Source organism: Mustelus asterias, chromosome 17 (assembly GCF_964213995.1).
Source record: "Mustelus asterias chromosome 17, sMusAst1.hap1.1, whole genome shotgun sequence".
In the NCBI taxonomy this organism is placed as follows: domain Eukaryota; kingdom Metazoa; phylum Chordata; class Chondrichthyes; order Carcharhiniformes; family Triakidae; genus Mustelus; species Mustelus asterias.
In genome coordinates this window covers 69,776,708-69,794,776 of record NC_135817.1, presented here as the reverse complement: position 1 = coordinate 69,794,776, position 18,069 = coordinate 69,776,708, and the positions used below count along the sequence as shown (strand labels likewise).

The 18,069-nt window shown below is 45.9% G+C and overlaps 1 protein-coding gene across 3 annotated transcripts in view; it reads right to left on the bottom strand.

Annotated features, from left to right (window-relative positions):
• LOC144506594 (E3 ubiquitin-protein ligase DZIP3-like) overlaps positions 1–18,069 on the bottom strand; it is a 144,215-nt gene that overhangs the window by 25,726 nt on the left and 100,420 nt on the right. For all 3 annotated transcript variants that reach the window (XM_078232930.1, XM_078232933.1, XM_078232931.1), the window contains 3 exons: positions 13,086–13,176; positions 10,876–10,983; positions 7,183–7,307 (listed from right to left, as the gene is read on the bottom strand). In XM_078232930.1, coding sequence (XP_078089056.1) covers positions 7,183–7,307; positions 10,876–10,983; positions 13,086–13,176 — 324 coding nt within the window. The remainder of the gene's footprint in view (positions 1–7,182; positions 7,308–10,875; positions 10,984–13,085; positions 13,177–18,069) is intronic.

Sequence of the window (18,069 nt, the reverse complement as noted above, 5' to 3'; positions counted from 1 at the left end):
CGTGGGTTTCCTCCAAGTGCTCCGGTTTCCTCCCACAGTCCAAAAGACAAAGAACAAAGAACAATAGAGCACAGGAACAGGCCCTTCGGCCCTCCAAGCCCATGCCGCTCCCTGGTCCAAACTAGACCATTCTTTTGTATCCCTCCATTCCCACTCTGTTCATGTGACTATCTAGATAAGTCTTAAACGTTCCCAGTGTGTCCGCCTCCACCACCTTGCCCGGCAGCGCATTCCAGGCCCCCACCACCCTCTGTGTAAAATATGTCCTTCTGATATCTGTGTTAAACCTCCCCCCTCCTCACCTTGAACCTATAACCCCTCGTGAACGTCACCACTGACCTGGGAAAAAGCTTCCCACCGTTCACCCTATCTATGCCTTTCATAATTTTATACACCTCTATTAGGTCACCCCTCATCCTCTGTCTTTCCAGTGAGAACAACCCCAGTTTACCCAATCTCTCCTCATGACTAAGCCCTTCCATACCAGGCAACATCCTGGTAAACCTCCTCTGCACTCTCTCTAAAGCCTCCACGTCCTTCTGGTAGTGTGGCGACCAGAACTGGACGCAGTATTCCAAATGCAGCCGAACCAACGTTCTATACAACTGCAACATCAGACCCCAACTTTTATACTCTATGCCCCGTCCTATAAAGGCAAGCATGCCATATGCCTTATTCACTACCTTCCCATCTGTGACGTCACCTTCAAGGATCTGTGGACTTGCACACCCAGGTCCCTTTGCGTATCTACACCCTTTATGGTTCTGCCATTTATCGTATAGCTCCCCCCTACGTTAGTTCTACCAAAATGCATCACTTCGCATTTATCTGGATTGAACTCCATCTGCCATTTCTTTGCCCAAATTTCCAACCTATCTATATCCTTCTGTAGCCTCTGACAATGTTCCTCACTATCTGCAAGTCCAGCCATTTTCGTGTCGTCCGCAAACTTACTGATCACCCCAGTTACACCTTCTTCCAGATCGTTTATATAAATCACAAACAGCAGAGGTCCCAAAACAGAGCCCTGCGGAACACCACTAGTCACAGGCATCCAGCCGGATAAAGACCCTTCCACTACCACCCTCTGTCTTTTGTGACCAAGCCAGTTCTCCACCCATCTAGCCACCTCCCCCATGAGATCCAACCTTTTGCACCAACCTACCATTAGGGACTTTGTCAAACGCTTTACTAAAGTCAATATAGACGACATCCACGGCCCTTCCCTCGTCAACCATTCTAGTCACTTCTTCAAAAAACTCCACCAGGTTAGTGAGGCATGACCTCCCTCTCACAAAACCATGCTCACTATCGTTAATGAGTTTATTCCTTTCTAAATGCGCATACATCCTATCTCTAAGAATCCTCTCCAACAACTTCCCTACCACGGACGTCAAGCTCACCGGCCTATAATTTCCCGGGTTATCCTTCCTACCCTTCTTAAATAACGGGACCACATTAGCTATCCTCCAATCCTCTGGGACCTCACCTGTGATGTGGAGATGCCGGCGTTGGACTGGGGTAAACACAGTAAGAAGTTTAACAACACCAGGTTAAAGTCCATCAGGTTTATTTGGTAGCAAAAGCCACACCTGTGGCTTTTGCTACCAAATAAACCTGTTGGACTTTAACCTGGTGTTGTTAAACTTCTTACTGTGTTTACCTCACCTGTGTCCAGTGACGAGACAAAGATTTGCGTCAGAGGCTCAGCGATTTCATCTCTCGTCTCCCTGAGCAGCCTTGGATAGATTCCATCAGGCCCTGGGGATTTGTCAGTCTTTATATTCCCTAAAAAACCTAACACTTCCTCCCTTGTAATGGAGATTTTCTCTAACGGGTCAACACTCCCCTCCGAGGCACTCCCAGTCAACACATCCCTCTCCTTTGTGAATACCGACGCAAAGTATTCATTTAGGATCTCCCCTACTTCTTTGGGCTCGAAGCATAATTCCCCACTTTTGTCCCTGAGAGGTCCGATTTTTTCCCTGACAACCCTTTTGTTCCTAACGTATGAATAAAATGCCTTGGGATTCTCCTTAATCCTGTCTGCCAAGGACATTTCGTGACCCCTTTTTGCCCTTCTAATTCCTCGTTTGAGTTCTTTCTTACTTTCTTTGTATTCCTCCCGAGCTCCCTCCGTTTTTAGCTGCCTGGACCTAAAGTACGCCTCTCTTTTCTTTTTGACCAGTCCCTCAATTTCCCTGGTTATCCACGGTTCTTGAATTCTACCCTTCCTATCCTTTTTTACAGGCACATGCCTTCCTGCAGCCCTAACAACTGTTCCTTAAAAGACTTCCACATGCCAGATGTGGATTTACCCTCAAACAGCCTCTCCCAATCAACAGCTGCCAATTTCTGCCTAATCCCACTAAAGTTAGCCTTCCCCCAATCCAACACCTTACCCGTGGGACACCACTCATCCTTTTCCATCACTATCCTAAAGCTAACAGAACTGTGGTCACTATTTGCCACATGTTCCCCTACTGAAACTTTGAAGACCTGACCGGGCTCATTCCCCAGTACTAGGTCCAGTATAGCCCCCTTTCTAGTCGGGCTATCCACATATTGTCCCAAAGAACCTTCCTGTACGCATTTTACAAATTCCTCCCCATTCAGACTCCCAGCCCTACGGGATTTCCAGTCTATACCAGGGAAATTGAAGTCTCCCACTACAACAACCCTATTTTTCCTGCACCTATCCATTATCTCCTGACATATCCGTTCTTCCACTTCCCTTGGGCTGTTGGGGGGCCAGTAGTATACCCCCAACATAGTGACTGTGCCCTTCCTGTTTCTGAGCTCCACCCACAGTGACTCGTTACACGACCCCTCTGAATTGTCCTCCCTCTGCACCGCTGTAATATGCTCTCTAACTAATACTGCTACTCCCCCACCTCTTTTGGCCCCTCCTCAGATAGAGGTGTTCAATATGTTGAGGGGCTTAGATAGAGACACACCGGCAGGAAGGATTCGTCCCTCCAGTGGGGAGGAGGGATCGCCCGCAGAGTGGTGGCGGACCCCCCTGCCCTCTCCCTCCCCACCGATCGGCCGCACACTGGCAGCGGAACCCCCCCCCCCGAACAGAGGATGATCTGGGTCTCACCCCCCCTCCCAACCCCCCCCCCCGACCAGAGGATGATCTGGGTCCCGCCCCCCACCTCCTCCCCCCCCCCCCCCCCCCCACCCCACCACAAACACCCCGACCAGAGGATGATCGTCAGAGAGCCGCTCTCTGCTTTCTTTCGTGCCCGGGCGCGCTCTGTCAGATTTTTCCGAACTGCGCATGCGCAGTTCAGAGCTCCAATCGGTCCGCCACCGCTAGGCCCCGCCCACAGCACGAATTGGACCGGAGCCAGCAAAACATGTATGGGCGTGCTGGAAAGAGGATTCCAGGTGTGGATCTATTTGATGCCTGGATTCGGCACTTAGACTGAAAATGGTAAAATCAGGCCCAATATCTTTTCCCAAAGGTAGGGGAGTCTAAAACTAGAGGCATAGGTTTAAGGTGAAAGGGGAGCGATACAAAAGTGTTCAGAGGGGCAATTGTTTTCACACAGAGGGTGGTAAGTGTCTGGAACAAGGTGCCAGAGGTAGTAGTAGAGGCGGGTACAATTTTATCTTTTAAAAAGCATTTAGATAGTGACATGGGTACGATGGGTACAGAGGGATATGGGCCAAATGCAGGTAATTGGGATTAGCTGAGGGGTTTTTAAAAAAAAGGGCGGCATGGGCAAGTTGGGCCGAAGGGCCTGTTTCCATGCTGTAAACCTCTATGACTCTATGGGCCCGATTTTACCAAAGATTCGCACCTGTTTTCGGGCGCGAAATCGCGGTAAATTCGGGCGTCAGGCCTTTAACACGATCTGCACCCGACTCTGAGCAGATCGCGGGTTTACCGACACCCGATTCGGGCGCGGATCTGGTCCGCGCCCGAATCGGGCAGCCTGACGATTTAAATGCATTAATGAACTGCCCGCCCAACTCTACCGCCAAATCACACTTTACCACCACGCGGCCCAATCCGGATCCGCGCTTTTAGCGACCTGATAAATAAAAGTCGTAAGCTGGCGGTTCCTCAGTGAGGGTTGGTGAGGAGGTAGGTGCATGGCGTCCGAAAGCTCTCCGGTACTTACGGGTGTCTTGTAGTCGCAGCCATTTCGCCGTCCCGGGTTGGTGGCGGCTCTGCGAGTGTGTGGGAGGGAGGGGGGAGGATGGATCTCTGGTTGGGGGGGGGGTGGGGGGAGGAGGAGGGGAGGATGGATCTCTGGCTGGGGGGGAGGAGGGGGGGGGGTGGATCTCTGGTTGCGGGGGGGAGAGGAGAGGGGGAGGATGGATCTCTGGTTGGGGGGGGGGCGGAGGATGGATCTCTGGTTGGGGGGGGAGGATGGATCTCTGGTTGGGGGGGAGGAGGGGGGGAGGATGGATCTCTGGTTGGGGAGGGGAGGACATAAACCATTCCAGGCACGTAAACCATTCATTACCTTTACTGTTAAAGGATAGGAATTGAAACGTTTGAATGTTTTAATTCCTATCCTTTAACAGTAAAAAGCATCTCTTTTCAAAATATTGTTACACTTTAGAAAGTTAATAAACTAATTTTTCTGCATAAACTACCATTACATTCATTTGATCTAAAATATTAAACTTCTGACACTATTTAAGTATATCCTAGATGTTCCTGGGACTAGAAATTTCTTCTAAAGAACTGTTGCTTCAGGATATATGCTACAAGTACTGGGTTTGTTATATATTTATTTTACAATATGTTGATGGGGAGACGTCTCTGTGACAACAGGAATGAACAGACACTCACAATGATATGGATGTACTTTGTTCTGTGTGGCCGAAGATTCTCAGAAATGCACATTTTATTTTTCACTTGAGCCCTGCAAGCAGACACAATCAGCCCAAAATAACCCAAGCAGCTCACATTCATTACTGAGACTAAAGTAGACAGTTGAAATAGATACAAGTGTAATCTTTCGACAAAAGCTTTGAGTTTAATAGCGTTATCAGATTGTTAGAACAATATTTTCTCTAACAAGAGCAGGTATAATTATTGCCAACTCTTCCATGTGTCAGAGAGCCGCTCTCTCTGCTTTTTTTTCTTTCCCGCCCGGGCGCGCTGCTTCAGATTTTTTTTTGAACTGCGCACGCGCAGTTCAGAGCTCCGATCGTTCCGGCAGCGCTAAGCCCCGCCCACTGCACGGATCAGACCAGAGCCGGCAAAAAGCGTTTGGGCGCGCTGCAAAGAGGATTCCAGGCTTGGATCTGTATTACGCCCGGATCCGACCCTTAGACTCCAAATGGTAAAATCGGGCCCTATGACTCTAAACGGAGTTCCAGGATTTTGACCCAGTGACAGTGAAGGAATGGTGCCAAAGTTCCAAGCCAGGATGGGATGTGAATTGGAGGGGAACTTGCAGGTGGTGGTGTTCCCTTATGATTTCACTTCATGTCACTTCACACTTCTCTGCATTAAATCATGTCTGTTACAAGTCCAGCCATTCTACCAGCCTGTTTATACTCTCATGACAATACTTTCCAAGGTGACAGGTATTATGGAACTGCTTTGATGGATTTGCATGAGTGCCACTTTTGCACATGTCTATTTTCACTGTTATGGGTTTATTTCTAAATAATGTGATACATTTGTGCCAAAATGTAAAATACAAAATGTAATCATTTTTATGTAATTTCATCACATGCTCAGTTTTTAAAAATACTGACATTTTGATACATGAAGTCAGATTTCTTAGTTACAATGAAGGCAAGAAAACAAATGAGTTCCATAGGCACCATTTAGCTTCTGTTCCGTGTACAATTCGGTGAGGAAATTAAGAGAGAATGATAATTGAATTAATGATGATCGAGTTAATGATATCAAATGTATTGTTATTCAACAAAAAAAAATCTATGCCAGTTTAGAAAGGAACAAAGATTTAAATCTTTTTATTTCACCCAATTTCTCCCTTTCCACTCTGGAATTGTTAACTTCTTCTTGGGTTACTGCAACATGAATGTCTTCCAATACCTCATCTGTTTGGAGACTGTTTTACCACTGGAGATACCATAGTGGAGTCAAATACTTTGTACCTAATTACTGCACACAATTCTAGAAAGGATCATTGGCTAGCAATAATGAATAGATCCCTGAGCCATTTTAGAAACATAGAAAACTACAGCACAAAACAGGCCCTTCGGCCCCACAAGTTGTGCCAAACATATCTCTACCTTTTAGGCCTACCTATAACCCTCCATCCTATTAAGTCCCATGTACTCATCCAGGAGTTTCTTAAAAGACCCTATTGAGTTTGCCTCCACCACCACTGATGGCAGCCGATTCCACTCGCCCACCACCCTCTGTGTGAAAAACTTCCCCCGAACATTTCCCCTGTACCTACCCCCCAGCACCTTAAACCTGTGTCCTCTCGTAGCAGCCATTTCCACCCTGGGAAAAAGCCTCTGAGAGTCCACCCGATCTATGCCTCTCAATATCTTATATACCTCTATTAGGTCTCCTCTCATCCTACGTCTCTCCAAGGAGAAAAGACCGAGCTCCCTCAGCCTATCCTCATAAGGCATGCCACTCAATCCAGGCAACATCCTTGTAAATCTCCTCTGCACCCTTTCAATCTTTTCCACGTCCATTTTCTCTAGCTTAATCCAGAAGCACTAAAGACAATTGGAGTACCTCTAACTGAACTGATATATCTAAACTCAATATGTAATGGCAATGGAGCCTAGGATCTACATAGATTACTACTCATTGTACAATCTTGCTTAGCCATGGAGGAAGCTGCTGTGGCATAGCTAGGTGGTGATGATTAACGGAATAATTTGGAAATTATCAGTATTGTTGACAACTATGAAGATTTCATTCAATTATACCTGGTTTAGGATTCTGATAACTGATGAAACAATATCAATATAATTGCAGCCAAAATAAATTGAAAAAGGAACAAATGGTACATTTTTCAGTTGATATCCAATTTGGGAAGAAAGTGTGATTTCAATGGTAGGAGGTTGATGATAATCAGTGGTACCATTTCAAATGTATTCAAATCAGTGGCCTACAGGAGATGCTCTTACATTATAATCAGTAGGTATGTTCAATGGTAATGAGTTTGACTCCATTAAGAAATCAGTACCAAACAAACTTGCAATTGGTTCAATACCTACCTGTTTCTATACCCTTGTAGCAGGCTGGACGTTGCATTCGCTGAGGCAGTAGTAGTTGCGGCATGCATTTGCAGAGAATGCTGGAACCCTGGTAAATGCTGAGAGCTTGTTTTCCTTCCAGATTTCTATAAATACAATTTAAATATAACACAGAGATGACATTGTAGGAGCTGTGGAATATTTCTAATATTAAACTTTCTTCCCAGATCCCCTATTAACCCGTTTCAAGATTTTCTTGAATACTAGTGGATAAAGGCAATGTTGTAGCTGAGCCACACAGATGAAGTTGAATTCATGGTCTTTGCTCTTCAGCTGTTCTTAGCGTGGCTAGAACTGGGGGTATTAAAATTGATATCATCATCGCAGACCTCGGGAAGAGCTAAGACAGCTAGCATTAATGATCTGACTCTTATCCCTGATGGAAAGTGCTCTTATTGTACACATTAGTGAGAATGTGAGGTTGCATTATTAGATATAATGCCTCTCATATACAAAGTTTCCACTTCTCACTATTCACTCTCTCTGCTTTCAAAATAAGTATGATTGCATGAATGATACCAAATGAAACTGAAAAAAGTCAATAGCTCTAAATAATGAATCAAAGAATTTTTACAATGCAGAAAGAGGCTATTCGGCTCATTCAGTCTGCATTGACTCTCTGAAAGAGCATTCTACCAAGTCCCTCTCGCCCCTGCTTTATCGCCAGATAGCAATCTAATTCCCTTTGATTGAACTTGCCTCCACCACCCTCTCAGGAAGTTGGTTCTCGATTTCAACTACCCTCTGGGCAAACAGTCTTTTCCTCACATCATTTTTACTCCTTTTGACAATTATTTTGAATCGATGCCTTCTGGTTCTTGATGATCTGTTGAGTAGGGACAGTTTCTTAATATTTATCCTGTCCATAGCTCACTGGATCTTGAATACCTCCATCAAAGCTACTCCCAGCTTTATTTTCAGCAAGAAAACAGTCCCAACCTCTCCAATCTCTCCTCATAGCTAAAGTTCTTTATCTCTGGAATCATTCTTGTGATTCTCCTCGTATTCCCTCCAATGCCTTCACATCATTTTTCAAGTAAGGTGCCTAGAACTGGAGGCCTAACTAGTTTCTTATACAAGTTCAACATTACCTCCTTACTTTGCACTCAAAGTCTCTAAAAATAGATCAAAGTAAATCATAAATATGAGGTGCAAAGCAGCTTGTTAGGCAAGTACAATAACCGCATGACACTGAATCATACAGGCCATGAATGTGCCAATGTTAACGTCACACTCAGCTAGGATTCGATGGGTCGAATGGCCTCCTTCTGCACTATAGGATTCTATGATTCTAGGATTCTATTAAATAGAAAAAAATGCCAAAGGTGTATGTAGAGTGTCTAATAGCCCCCAAGTTTCAATATCCTGACAATTTTTATGTCTGGGGTGCATGGGGTCCTTAATTATGCTGGCTGCTTTTCCAAGGCAGCGGGAAGTTTAGACAGAGTCAATGGATGGGAGGCTGGTTTGTGCGATGGACTGAGCTTTGTTCACGGCCCTTTGTAGTTTCTTGCGGCCTTGGACAGAACAGGAGCCGTACCAAGTTGTGATACAACTAGAAAGGATGCTTTCTATGGTGAGAGTCGTGGCGGACATGCCAAATTTCCTTAGCCTCCTGAAAAAGTAGAGGTGTTGGTGGGCATTCTTAACTAAAGCGTCAGCATGGAGGGACCAGGACAGGTTGTTGGTGATCTGGACACCTAAAATCTTGCAGCTTTTGACCATTCCCACTTCATCCCCGTTGATGGAGACAGGGGCATATCCTCCACTACACTTCTTGAAGTCGATGACTATCTTTTTCGTTTTACTCAGGAAGAGATAATTATAATTGCACTTGATCACCAGATTCTCTATCGCTTACCTGTACTCTGTCTCATCATTGTTTGCAATCTGACCCACTACAATGGTGTCATCAGCAAACTTGAAAATTGCATTGGAGGAGAATTTTGCCACACAGTCATAGGTGTATAATGGCTACAGTAAGGGGCTGAGGACACAGACTTGTGGGGCACCAGTGTTCAGGATAATCATGGAGGAGGTGTTGTTGCCTATCCTTACTGATTGCTGTCTGTGGCTTAGAAAGTTTATGATCCAATTGCAGAGGGAGCAGCCAAGCCCTAAGCCACAGAGTTTGGAGATTAGTTTTGTAGGAATTATGGTGTTGAAGGCTGAGCTGTAGTCAACAAATAGGAGTCTGACAGAAATGTCTTTGTTATCCAGGTGTTCCAGGGTTGAACGTAAGGCCCGGGAGATGGCGTCTGCTATGGACCTGTTGCGGCGATAGGCAAACTGTAGTGGATCCAGGCAATCTGGGAGGCTAGTATTGATCTGTGCCATGACTAACCTTTTGAAGCACTTCATAATGATGGATGTCAGAGTCACTGGGCGATAGTCATTAAGGCACACTGCCTGGCTTTTCTTTGGTGCGAGGATGATGGTTGTTTTCTTCAAGCAGATAGGGACCTCAGATCAGTGTAAGGAGAGGTTAAAGATGTCTGCGCTAGCTGGTTCACGCAGGATCTGAGTGTTCATCCAGGTACCCCATCCAGGCCAGTCGCTTTCCATGGGTTAACTTTCGAGAAGGCTGATCTAAGGTCTACAAAGATGACCTCCGATACCAGTTCGACCGAGGCTTCTAGGCTGGAAGGTGTGCTTTCGCTGACCTCTTGCTCAAAACGGGCATAGAATGCATTGAGCTCATCATGGAGGGTACACTAGTAGTGGTGATTCTACATCCTTTCATCTTGTGGCCTGTTATGTCTTGCAGACCTTGCCATAGTCAGTGGGAATCCGTGTGGCCAGCTTGGGACTCTAGCTTGGTCCGGTGCTGTCTCTTGGCATCTTTGATGGTTTTCTATAGATCGTATCGGAATTTCTTGTGTAGGTCAGGGTCGCCTGACTTGGATGCCTCAGGCCAGGACTTCAGCAAGCAGTGGATACTATAGTCCTCGTTCATCCATGATTTCTGGTTGGGAAACATACTGACTTGCTTCCTTGGCACACAGGCTTCTACGCTTCTGTACTGTAGGGATTCTACAATGATTTCTGTAATATTACTAATATTTCCATAGTTTCCCTTCAAAAAGACCAAATATAATGGGAAAAATGGATGTAGATATCTGGCAATATTGGTTCAAGACAAACTTTGGATGGATTTAACATGAATTCACATTATATTAACACAAATGTTAGAGGTGCATGACTATTTTATCTTGTTTCTTAAGAGCGAAATAGAAATCCAACAAATCGTTCATGCTTTTCTGTTCTCTATGTTCTCAACACTGGTGGCACAGTGGTTAGCACTGCTGCCTCACAGCACCAGGGACCCGGCTTGGGTCACTGGCTGTGCGGAGTTTGCACATTCGCCCTGTCTGCACGGGTTTCCTCCGGGTGCTCCGGTTTTCTCCCACAGTCAAAAGATGTGCTGGTTAGGTGAATTGGCCATGCTAAATTCTCCCTCAGTGTACCCGAACAGACGCCGCAGTGTGTCGACTCGAGGATTTTCACAGTAACATCATTGCAGTGTGTGAATGTAAGCCTACCTGTGACACTAATAAATAAACTGAAAAAAACCCAATTTGAACTTGTCGTACAATGGCAATAAAATTATTTACTTATCCAAATTCTATTGCACAGGGAAAACAATCGACTCACCAGAATGCGCAAAGCGAGCTGGGTTGGTGGTTCAGGATTGTTGAGCACAGGAAGATTTCTCAACTTAGCTCCATTTTTGATCAGGTAGATATGCTTATTGAAGTTTGTCTAAATGGTGAAAAAAGTCAGTTAATAATCACTGCTTTGTGTCTTTTTCTCCTTTGGAAACTAACTTGCTTCAAATTCCAGATCATCATGAATGAGTATCTGTTTTTCTTAATATGCACTTAGGTCTTGCAGTCCAGGAAGGTTTCAAATCGAAACCTGGTTTGTATTGAATTAAGTATCTGATCCCAGCTGATGTTAGTGAGATGGGTATCAGAATTAATTTTATAGTTCTGAAGATAGGAAGAATGAAAATAACCCAGGTTGGAAGGGGATTGGACTAGTTCCATTAAGTAGATATGGGTTGCTCACTGTCAATGCAAAAGAATATAAGAAATAGAAGCAGGAGTTGGCTTTGTGGCCCCTTCAGCCTGCTCTGCCATTCAATAAACTCATAGATCTTTCACCACAACGTCATATTTCCACTCTATTCCCATATCCCTCATGTCAAAAAATCTCACATTTGAAAATATTCAATGATTGAGCACTCACAGCCCTTTGGAACAGAGAATTCCAAAGATTTGCAAATGTCTCAAGAGAAGAAATTTCTATTCAACAGTATGAAATGGCCAAACCCTTATTCTGACTCTATGACTCAGTTCCAGACTCTCCAGCCAATGCAATTAGCCGCGTATCTACCCAGTCAAGTCGAAGAATTTTATACATTTCAGTGTGATCATGTATCCTTTTTTTAAACTTCAGACTATAGGCCCATTCTACTCAATATCTTCTCATTAGACAATCCTCTCATTCAAAGAAATCAATCTAGTGAACCTTCACTGCATTCACTAAGGCAACTATATTGCTCCTTAGATAAGGAGACCAAAACTGTACAGATTATTCTAGGTGTGGTCTCACCAAAGGTATAATTGAAACAATTTCTTACTCTTACACTTTGACATTCTTGCAATAAAAGCTAGCATGCCATTTGGTTTCACAATTGCTTGCCATACCTGCAATGATTACTTATATGCACAATTTAATTAGATCATCCATTCCCTTATATCCCTTTGTTAAATGCTTAAAAAGGCTTGACAGATACTATAGAGTTGTCCTGGGAACTGTGCTATTTGGTAGATATGCTAAGTATCAAAAGAAAAAAAAGACAACAAAATAGCTGGTGTTCATTTTCTGTCAGGGTCGGAAATTTGTTTGATAATTCGTTTGCATGTGTAATAGCCAGGAACTGCTTTGATCTGAGGTCTTCAAATGAAGGCAACTTGGCTTCAAAGCAAACCACAAATATATTTCAACAGCAGCCTTCACAGAATCACAGAGCACAGAACAACACCATTCATCCCATTGTTCCAAAGCCAGTTCTTTGAAAGAGCTATTCATTTCATCCCCTGTTCTTTCTTCATAGCCTTGCAATATTTTATTTTATTAATCCCAATTCTCACCCTACACGTCTATGTCGCAGCAACAGGAAAGGCTTTGTGGAGTGGAAGTGCCCAGTTTATATTCCTCAAAGACTCAGTTTAAAGATTTTGAAAGCATAGAGAAGTTTAGCTTTTGGAATGGACTGGATGTATGGGCAACTCGGGTGATCAAAAGTAATATGTATAGCTAGCCGGATTCAAGACACATAGCAGAGAATAGGGGTAAAGGGTAGCTATTCAGAATGCCAGAAAGTGGGAAGTAGGATACCACAAAGATCATTGCTGTGGCCACTGCTGTTCACAATTATATTAATGATTTAAACTTTGGAATCAAAAGCATTATTTCTAAATTTACAGATGACACCAAATAGGGAGGGGACAGTCAATGCTGAGGAGAACTGCAGTAAATGACAAAAAGGTATTAATAAACTTGCAGAGTGGGCAAACAAATTTCAATACAGATAAATGTGACGTGTTACATTTTGTTAAGAGATGTGGGTCTGCTTATGCATCCTACTACTGGCTTTACTTGAAACAAGGGTACCATAGCAACACAGGGCAAGATTTTCCATAAAAGGCACAAGGTTTTAAAAAAAGGATTGCATTTGTAGGTATATTTTAATGGCAGTTTGAATAGACCCAAGGTTCTAACTTAGATCAGATGTGTTTACAAAATTATAATGCAATATTCCTCAAAGCAAAGGGGTAGTAAAACTTAGTACATACTTTTGTGTATTCAATTTTGCTTCTGAGATCAGCAGCTACAGCGTCCCACTTGTTTATAGCAGCCTGTATCTGTGATGGGTCAGTCATCTGCCTGCAATTTCAGTACACATGTGTACAAAGTAAACATTCAGCCTAGAATCACATCTGCACCTACTTTTTAAGCCTCATCCATATCGCTAACAATACAAGCAAACTTTAAGGAGGACACAGAGAGTCTGCTGAAATACACAGATGGGTTAACTGAGTGGGCAAAAAGGTGATGAAAAGGTACAGGCCGCGATTCTCCCATCCCGCGGCGCTGAAAAACTAGGGAGCATGCGTTCCTGCCCCGATAGCGTCTCCCAGCGCTATCTGCCGGCATCTGCACTGTGCTGAAAATCGTGGGGAGGGGCAGAAGTAATTTAAATATTATTTTTAATGAAATTTCGATATGATTAGCGGGCCTGGGACTGAAGTCTGTGGGCCCACTAGAGTTTCTCCCCCTCCCCTTCCCTCCTCTGCTAGAGTGGTTCACTCCAGTGGGGTTTAGAGTAGCTCATCACTAATGGGGAACTAGTGGCCCGACTACACTGGAGTAAAAGGGAGGGGTGCAATTGGGGCCACCCAGAGGTTTGGGAGGCAGGGGTGCCCCCTGGGAATTGGCACCATGGCAGTGCCAGCCTGTGCCCCCTGGCACTGCCCAAGGGGCAAAGTGCCAATACCCAAGGGGGACCTTGGCACTGTCCATCAGGCATGGGGCAGAGCCAAGGAGGCAGGGCATATGGGGACGTGGCATACGGGGGGGGGGGGGGGGGGGGGCTGGGGACGATTGGTGGAGATGAGGGGGGTCCTGCTGCCACTTTGCAGTCGGGATTGGTGGGGGAAGGAGGGAGGCCAGTGATCAGGGCAAGCGGGGTGATTGGGTCTGTGGGGGTGGCAGGGGAGGGATAACTGTCGGGTGGTCAGGGCGCGGCCTGAGAATGATCGGGGGACAGGCGATCAGGCCATCGGGGGGGGGGGGGGGGGGGGGGGGGGAGGAGCGGAGAGCAGGCTTTGCGGGGGTCACAGGACTGGCCAGTGATCAGGAGGTCGTCAGTGTGGGGCCACTGTGTATCCGCCGATCTCGGCACTGACAGATTGGCGCATGTCAGTGGCCTGCCCAGCGTGCTGATTTCAGCCTCTTGTTAGGCCCTGCCCCCTAGTTTTTAATGCTATTCACGCCGGTGCCCTCTGCAGTGCACAGAGTGTGGGAGATTCTAGTGTGAGCTCCCACTGAAAAAAAAAGTGTGAATTACTCCAGTTTTCACGCAAATTCAACACTTCGAATTTTTTTGGGAGAAATGTGAGGCTACTCACTATGGTCGGAAGAATAGAAAAATAGAATATCTTTTAAAGTTGAGAAACTATTCAATGGTGTTCAGAGGGATTTTGGTGTGCTTGTACAAGAAATGCAGAAAGTTAACCTGAAGATACAGCAGAGCAATTAGGAAGGATAATTGTACAAAAGCAAATTACTGTAGATGCTGGAATCTGAAACAAAAATAGAAAATGCTGGAAAATCTCATCAGGACTGAGAGCATCTGTGGAGACGGAACAGAGCTAATAGCAGCCATTTTACTGGCTCGCTCTGCCTATCTTGCCTATTTCCAGCGAGAGGCTGAATAAATTATTTAAATATATTTAAATAGTGTTTTGCATGTGTTTAACGAGCCTGGCAATCAATTGTCCGGGCTCACTTGCCTTCTGGCCTCACCGGGAGATATTCTCTCCGGCGAGGAAATCACCTGCTCCCCATGAACGGGGAACAGTTGTGTTGCCCTCGCCAGTCGAACTGGAGGCCACTGAGGCACCCTGGGGAAAGCGAGGGCAAGGGGGATGCCCTTTGGGCAGTGCCAGCCTGCCACCTTGGCACTGCGTCTCCCACCTTGGCACTGCCTACCAGGCAGTGCCAGGGATGGGTCCTAAAGGGGGTGGTGCCTATGGGGTCGCAGGGTCAGGCCGAGGTGGCCTAATTGGAGAAGGATCCGCTGCACACTCTGCAGCTGTGATCAGTGGGGGGTGCTGGGGACAGCTGCCACTCTGCCCGTGATCGGTGGGGGGAGGGAAGGGGGGGGGGCCTGCTGCCACTCTGCCTGTGATCAGTGGGGGTGGGGAGGCATGGTGTGGCGTGATTGGGCGGCAGCAGGGGCAGGGACAACATGTTTTAGGCATTGTGGGGCTCACAATCAGCCGGGCACCCCCGCGATTGCGGGGTGGGGGAGGTGCTGTGTTGAGGCTGGCTGCAACAGCAGAGGCCTGACAACTCTCTCTCTCTCAGGCCTCTGCTGTTGGAATTGAGCATGTGCAGCCACAGAGGTCTCCCTCTGCTGCCTGATCAGGCTGACTGGAGAATTAAGCCCTGCCCACTGCGTGTTGAAATTAGAAACAGCCTAGCCCATTTTTTCAAGCACTATGTGCATAAGATTGGGAGTAAAAACACGCCCTGAAAACGGATCTGCAACTCTCCCTTTGTCATGCTAGGTGGACACTTTGAATTTTTCTCATAGAATCCTGCCCAATGTTTCAAGTCTGGATGACCCTTTGCCATAGCTGAAGACAATAGAAAATAGAATGAGATTTGTACCGTTGTGATGAGGAGGTGTGGAATCTGTGAGAGCCGGATTGAGAGCCAGCAGTTGGTGAAGACAGGAGAGATTGACAAAGTTGCCATTGACAAAAAGACAAAGGGAATGGAAATGGTGGTGATCATGGCGAAGAAGATGTGGTGATACAGCCATTAAGAGATCAGAATGAGTAAATGGCAGAACAAAGGTAAGCAGTGTGTCCAAGGACAACCTGAGGCATGTAACAGTGGCCCCAGTGGGACGGGGTAATGGAAACAGCGGTAAAGGAAATAGATGGAAAGCAAGATTTAAGAAATTGAAAAATGAAGCAACAGAAGAAATGAAAATGAATAACAAATAAACAAAATAAATTGATGAAAATAAGGTGAAGGTGCAGGAGAGAGTTCATGGTCTGAAGTTGTTGAACTCAATTCAAATGGGGCGGCACGGTGGCACAGTGGTTAGCACTGCTGCTTCACAGCTCCAGGGACCCGGGTTCAATTCCCGGCTTGGGTCACTCGCTGTGTGGAGTGTTCTTCCCGTGTTTGCGTGGGTTTCCTCCGGGTTGCTCCGGTTTCCTCCCACATTCTGAAAGACGTGCTGGTTAGGTGCATTGACCCGAACAGGCGCTGGACTGTGGTGACTAGAGGAATTTCACAGTAACTTCATTGCAGCCTTACCTGTGACTAATAAATAAACTTTAAAAACTTTTTAATGTTAAGTCCAGAAGGCTGCAAAGTGCCCAACTGGAAGATCAGCGGCGAGCGTGGCCGGAAAATCCTGCCCCAAGACTGGAAAATGCCGCCCGAGGTCAGCGGACCTTTGCATGATCCTGTCCCGCCTGCTACAATTCCCGTGGTGGGCGGGATGGGAAAAATCCGCCCCAGGAGCTGTTCTTCCAGCTTGCGTTGGGCTTCACTGGGACATTGCATGAGGCCAAAGACAGACATGTGAACATGAGAGCAGGGTGGTGTGCTAAAATGGCAAGCAACTGGAAGTTCTGGGCCCTGCTTGCGAACGGACTGAAGGTGTCCTACAAAGCAGTCACCCATCTGCATTTAGTCTTTCTGATATAGAATAGACTGCATTGGAAGCAATAGACCAGATTAAAGGAGGTGCACGTGAAGCGCTGCTTCACCTGAAAAGAGTGTTTAGGCCCTTGTATGGCGAGCAGCGAGGAGGTAAAGGAGCAGGTTTTGCACCTTCTGCGATTTTTGGGAAGATGACATGGGAAGGGGTGTGATGGAGGAGTGGACCAGGGTATCCCAGAGGGAATAGCACCTGCAGAATGTTGATAGGGAGCGAGGGGAAGATGTGCTTGGTCTGTTGAACAGGTGATGGACTTCAGCCCAAGGAGACAAAGGCGGCAGCAGAAGAGTTCAGCATCATGTCGAGTTGGAAATACATTGAAATGGGTGAAAGGGTATGAAGCCAAGTCTTTGCTGAGCACAGCATGATCACTCTCAGAGGGAAAGGTCAGAGGGGTTGGCGAATATATGATAAGGGCTGGGGTTGGGAGGGACGGGAGGGAGAACATAGAACATAGAACATTACAGCGCAGAACAGGCCCTTCGGCCCACGATGTTGCACCGACCAGTTAAAAAAAAAAACTGTGACCTTCCAACCTAAACCAATTTCTTTTCGTCCATGAACCTATCTACGGATCTCTTAAACGCCCCCAAACTAGGCGCATTTACTACTGATGCTGGCAGGGCATTCCAATCCCTCACCACCCTCTGGGTAAAGAACCTACCCCTGACATCGGTTCTATAACTACCCCCCCTCAATTTAAAGCCATGCCCCCTCGTGCTGGATTTCTCCATCAGAGGAAAAAGGCTATCACTATCCACCCTATCTAAACCTCTAATCATCTTATATGTTTCAATAAGATCCCCTCTTAGCCGCCGCCTTTCCAGCGAAAACAATCCCAAAGGAGGGTCTTGTTTGGCCGTTGGTATCAATGAGTTGTTGGAGCTTGCATTCCTTAGAATTTGAAAGGAAGAGAAAAAGTTTGACAAAGAAAAATAGCATGTTGGCCTTTACTGCAAATGAACTGGAGTGTAAGAGTAAAGAATCCTGCTGCAACTGTATTGGGCTTTGGTAAGATCACACGTGGAGTACTGTGAATAATTTTGGTCTCCGTACCCAAGTAAGGATATAATTGCCTTTGAGGGGGTGCCTGGGATGATTGATTCCTGGGATGAGCGGAGAGATTGTGTAGAGTGGGCTTATACTCTCGTGTTTTGAAGGATGAAAGGTGACCTCATTGAAAAACATACAAGTTTCTCAGAAAGCTTGACAAAGTATATGATTAGAGGCTGTTTTGCTTGGTGCAGAGTCTAGAACTCGGGGCAGTTTCAGACAGAGATGAGAATTTTTTTTATTCACTCAGATGTATGTGA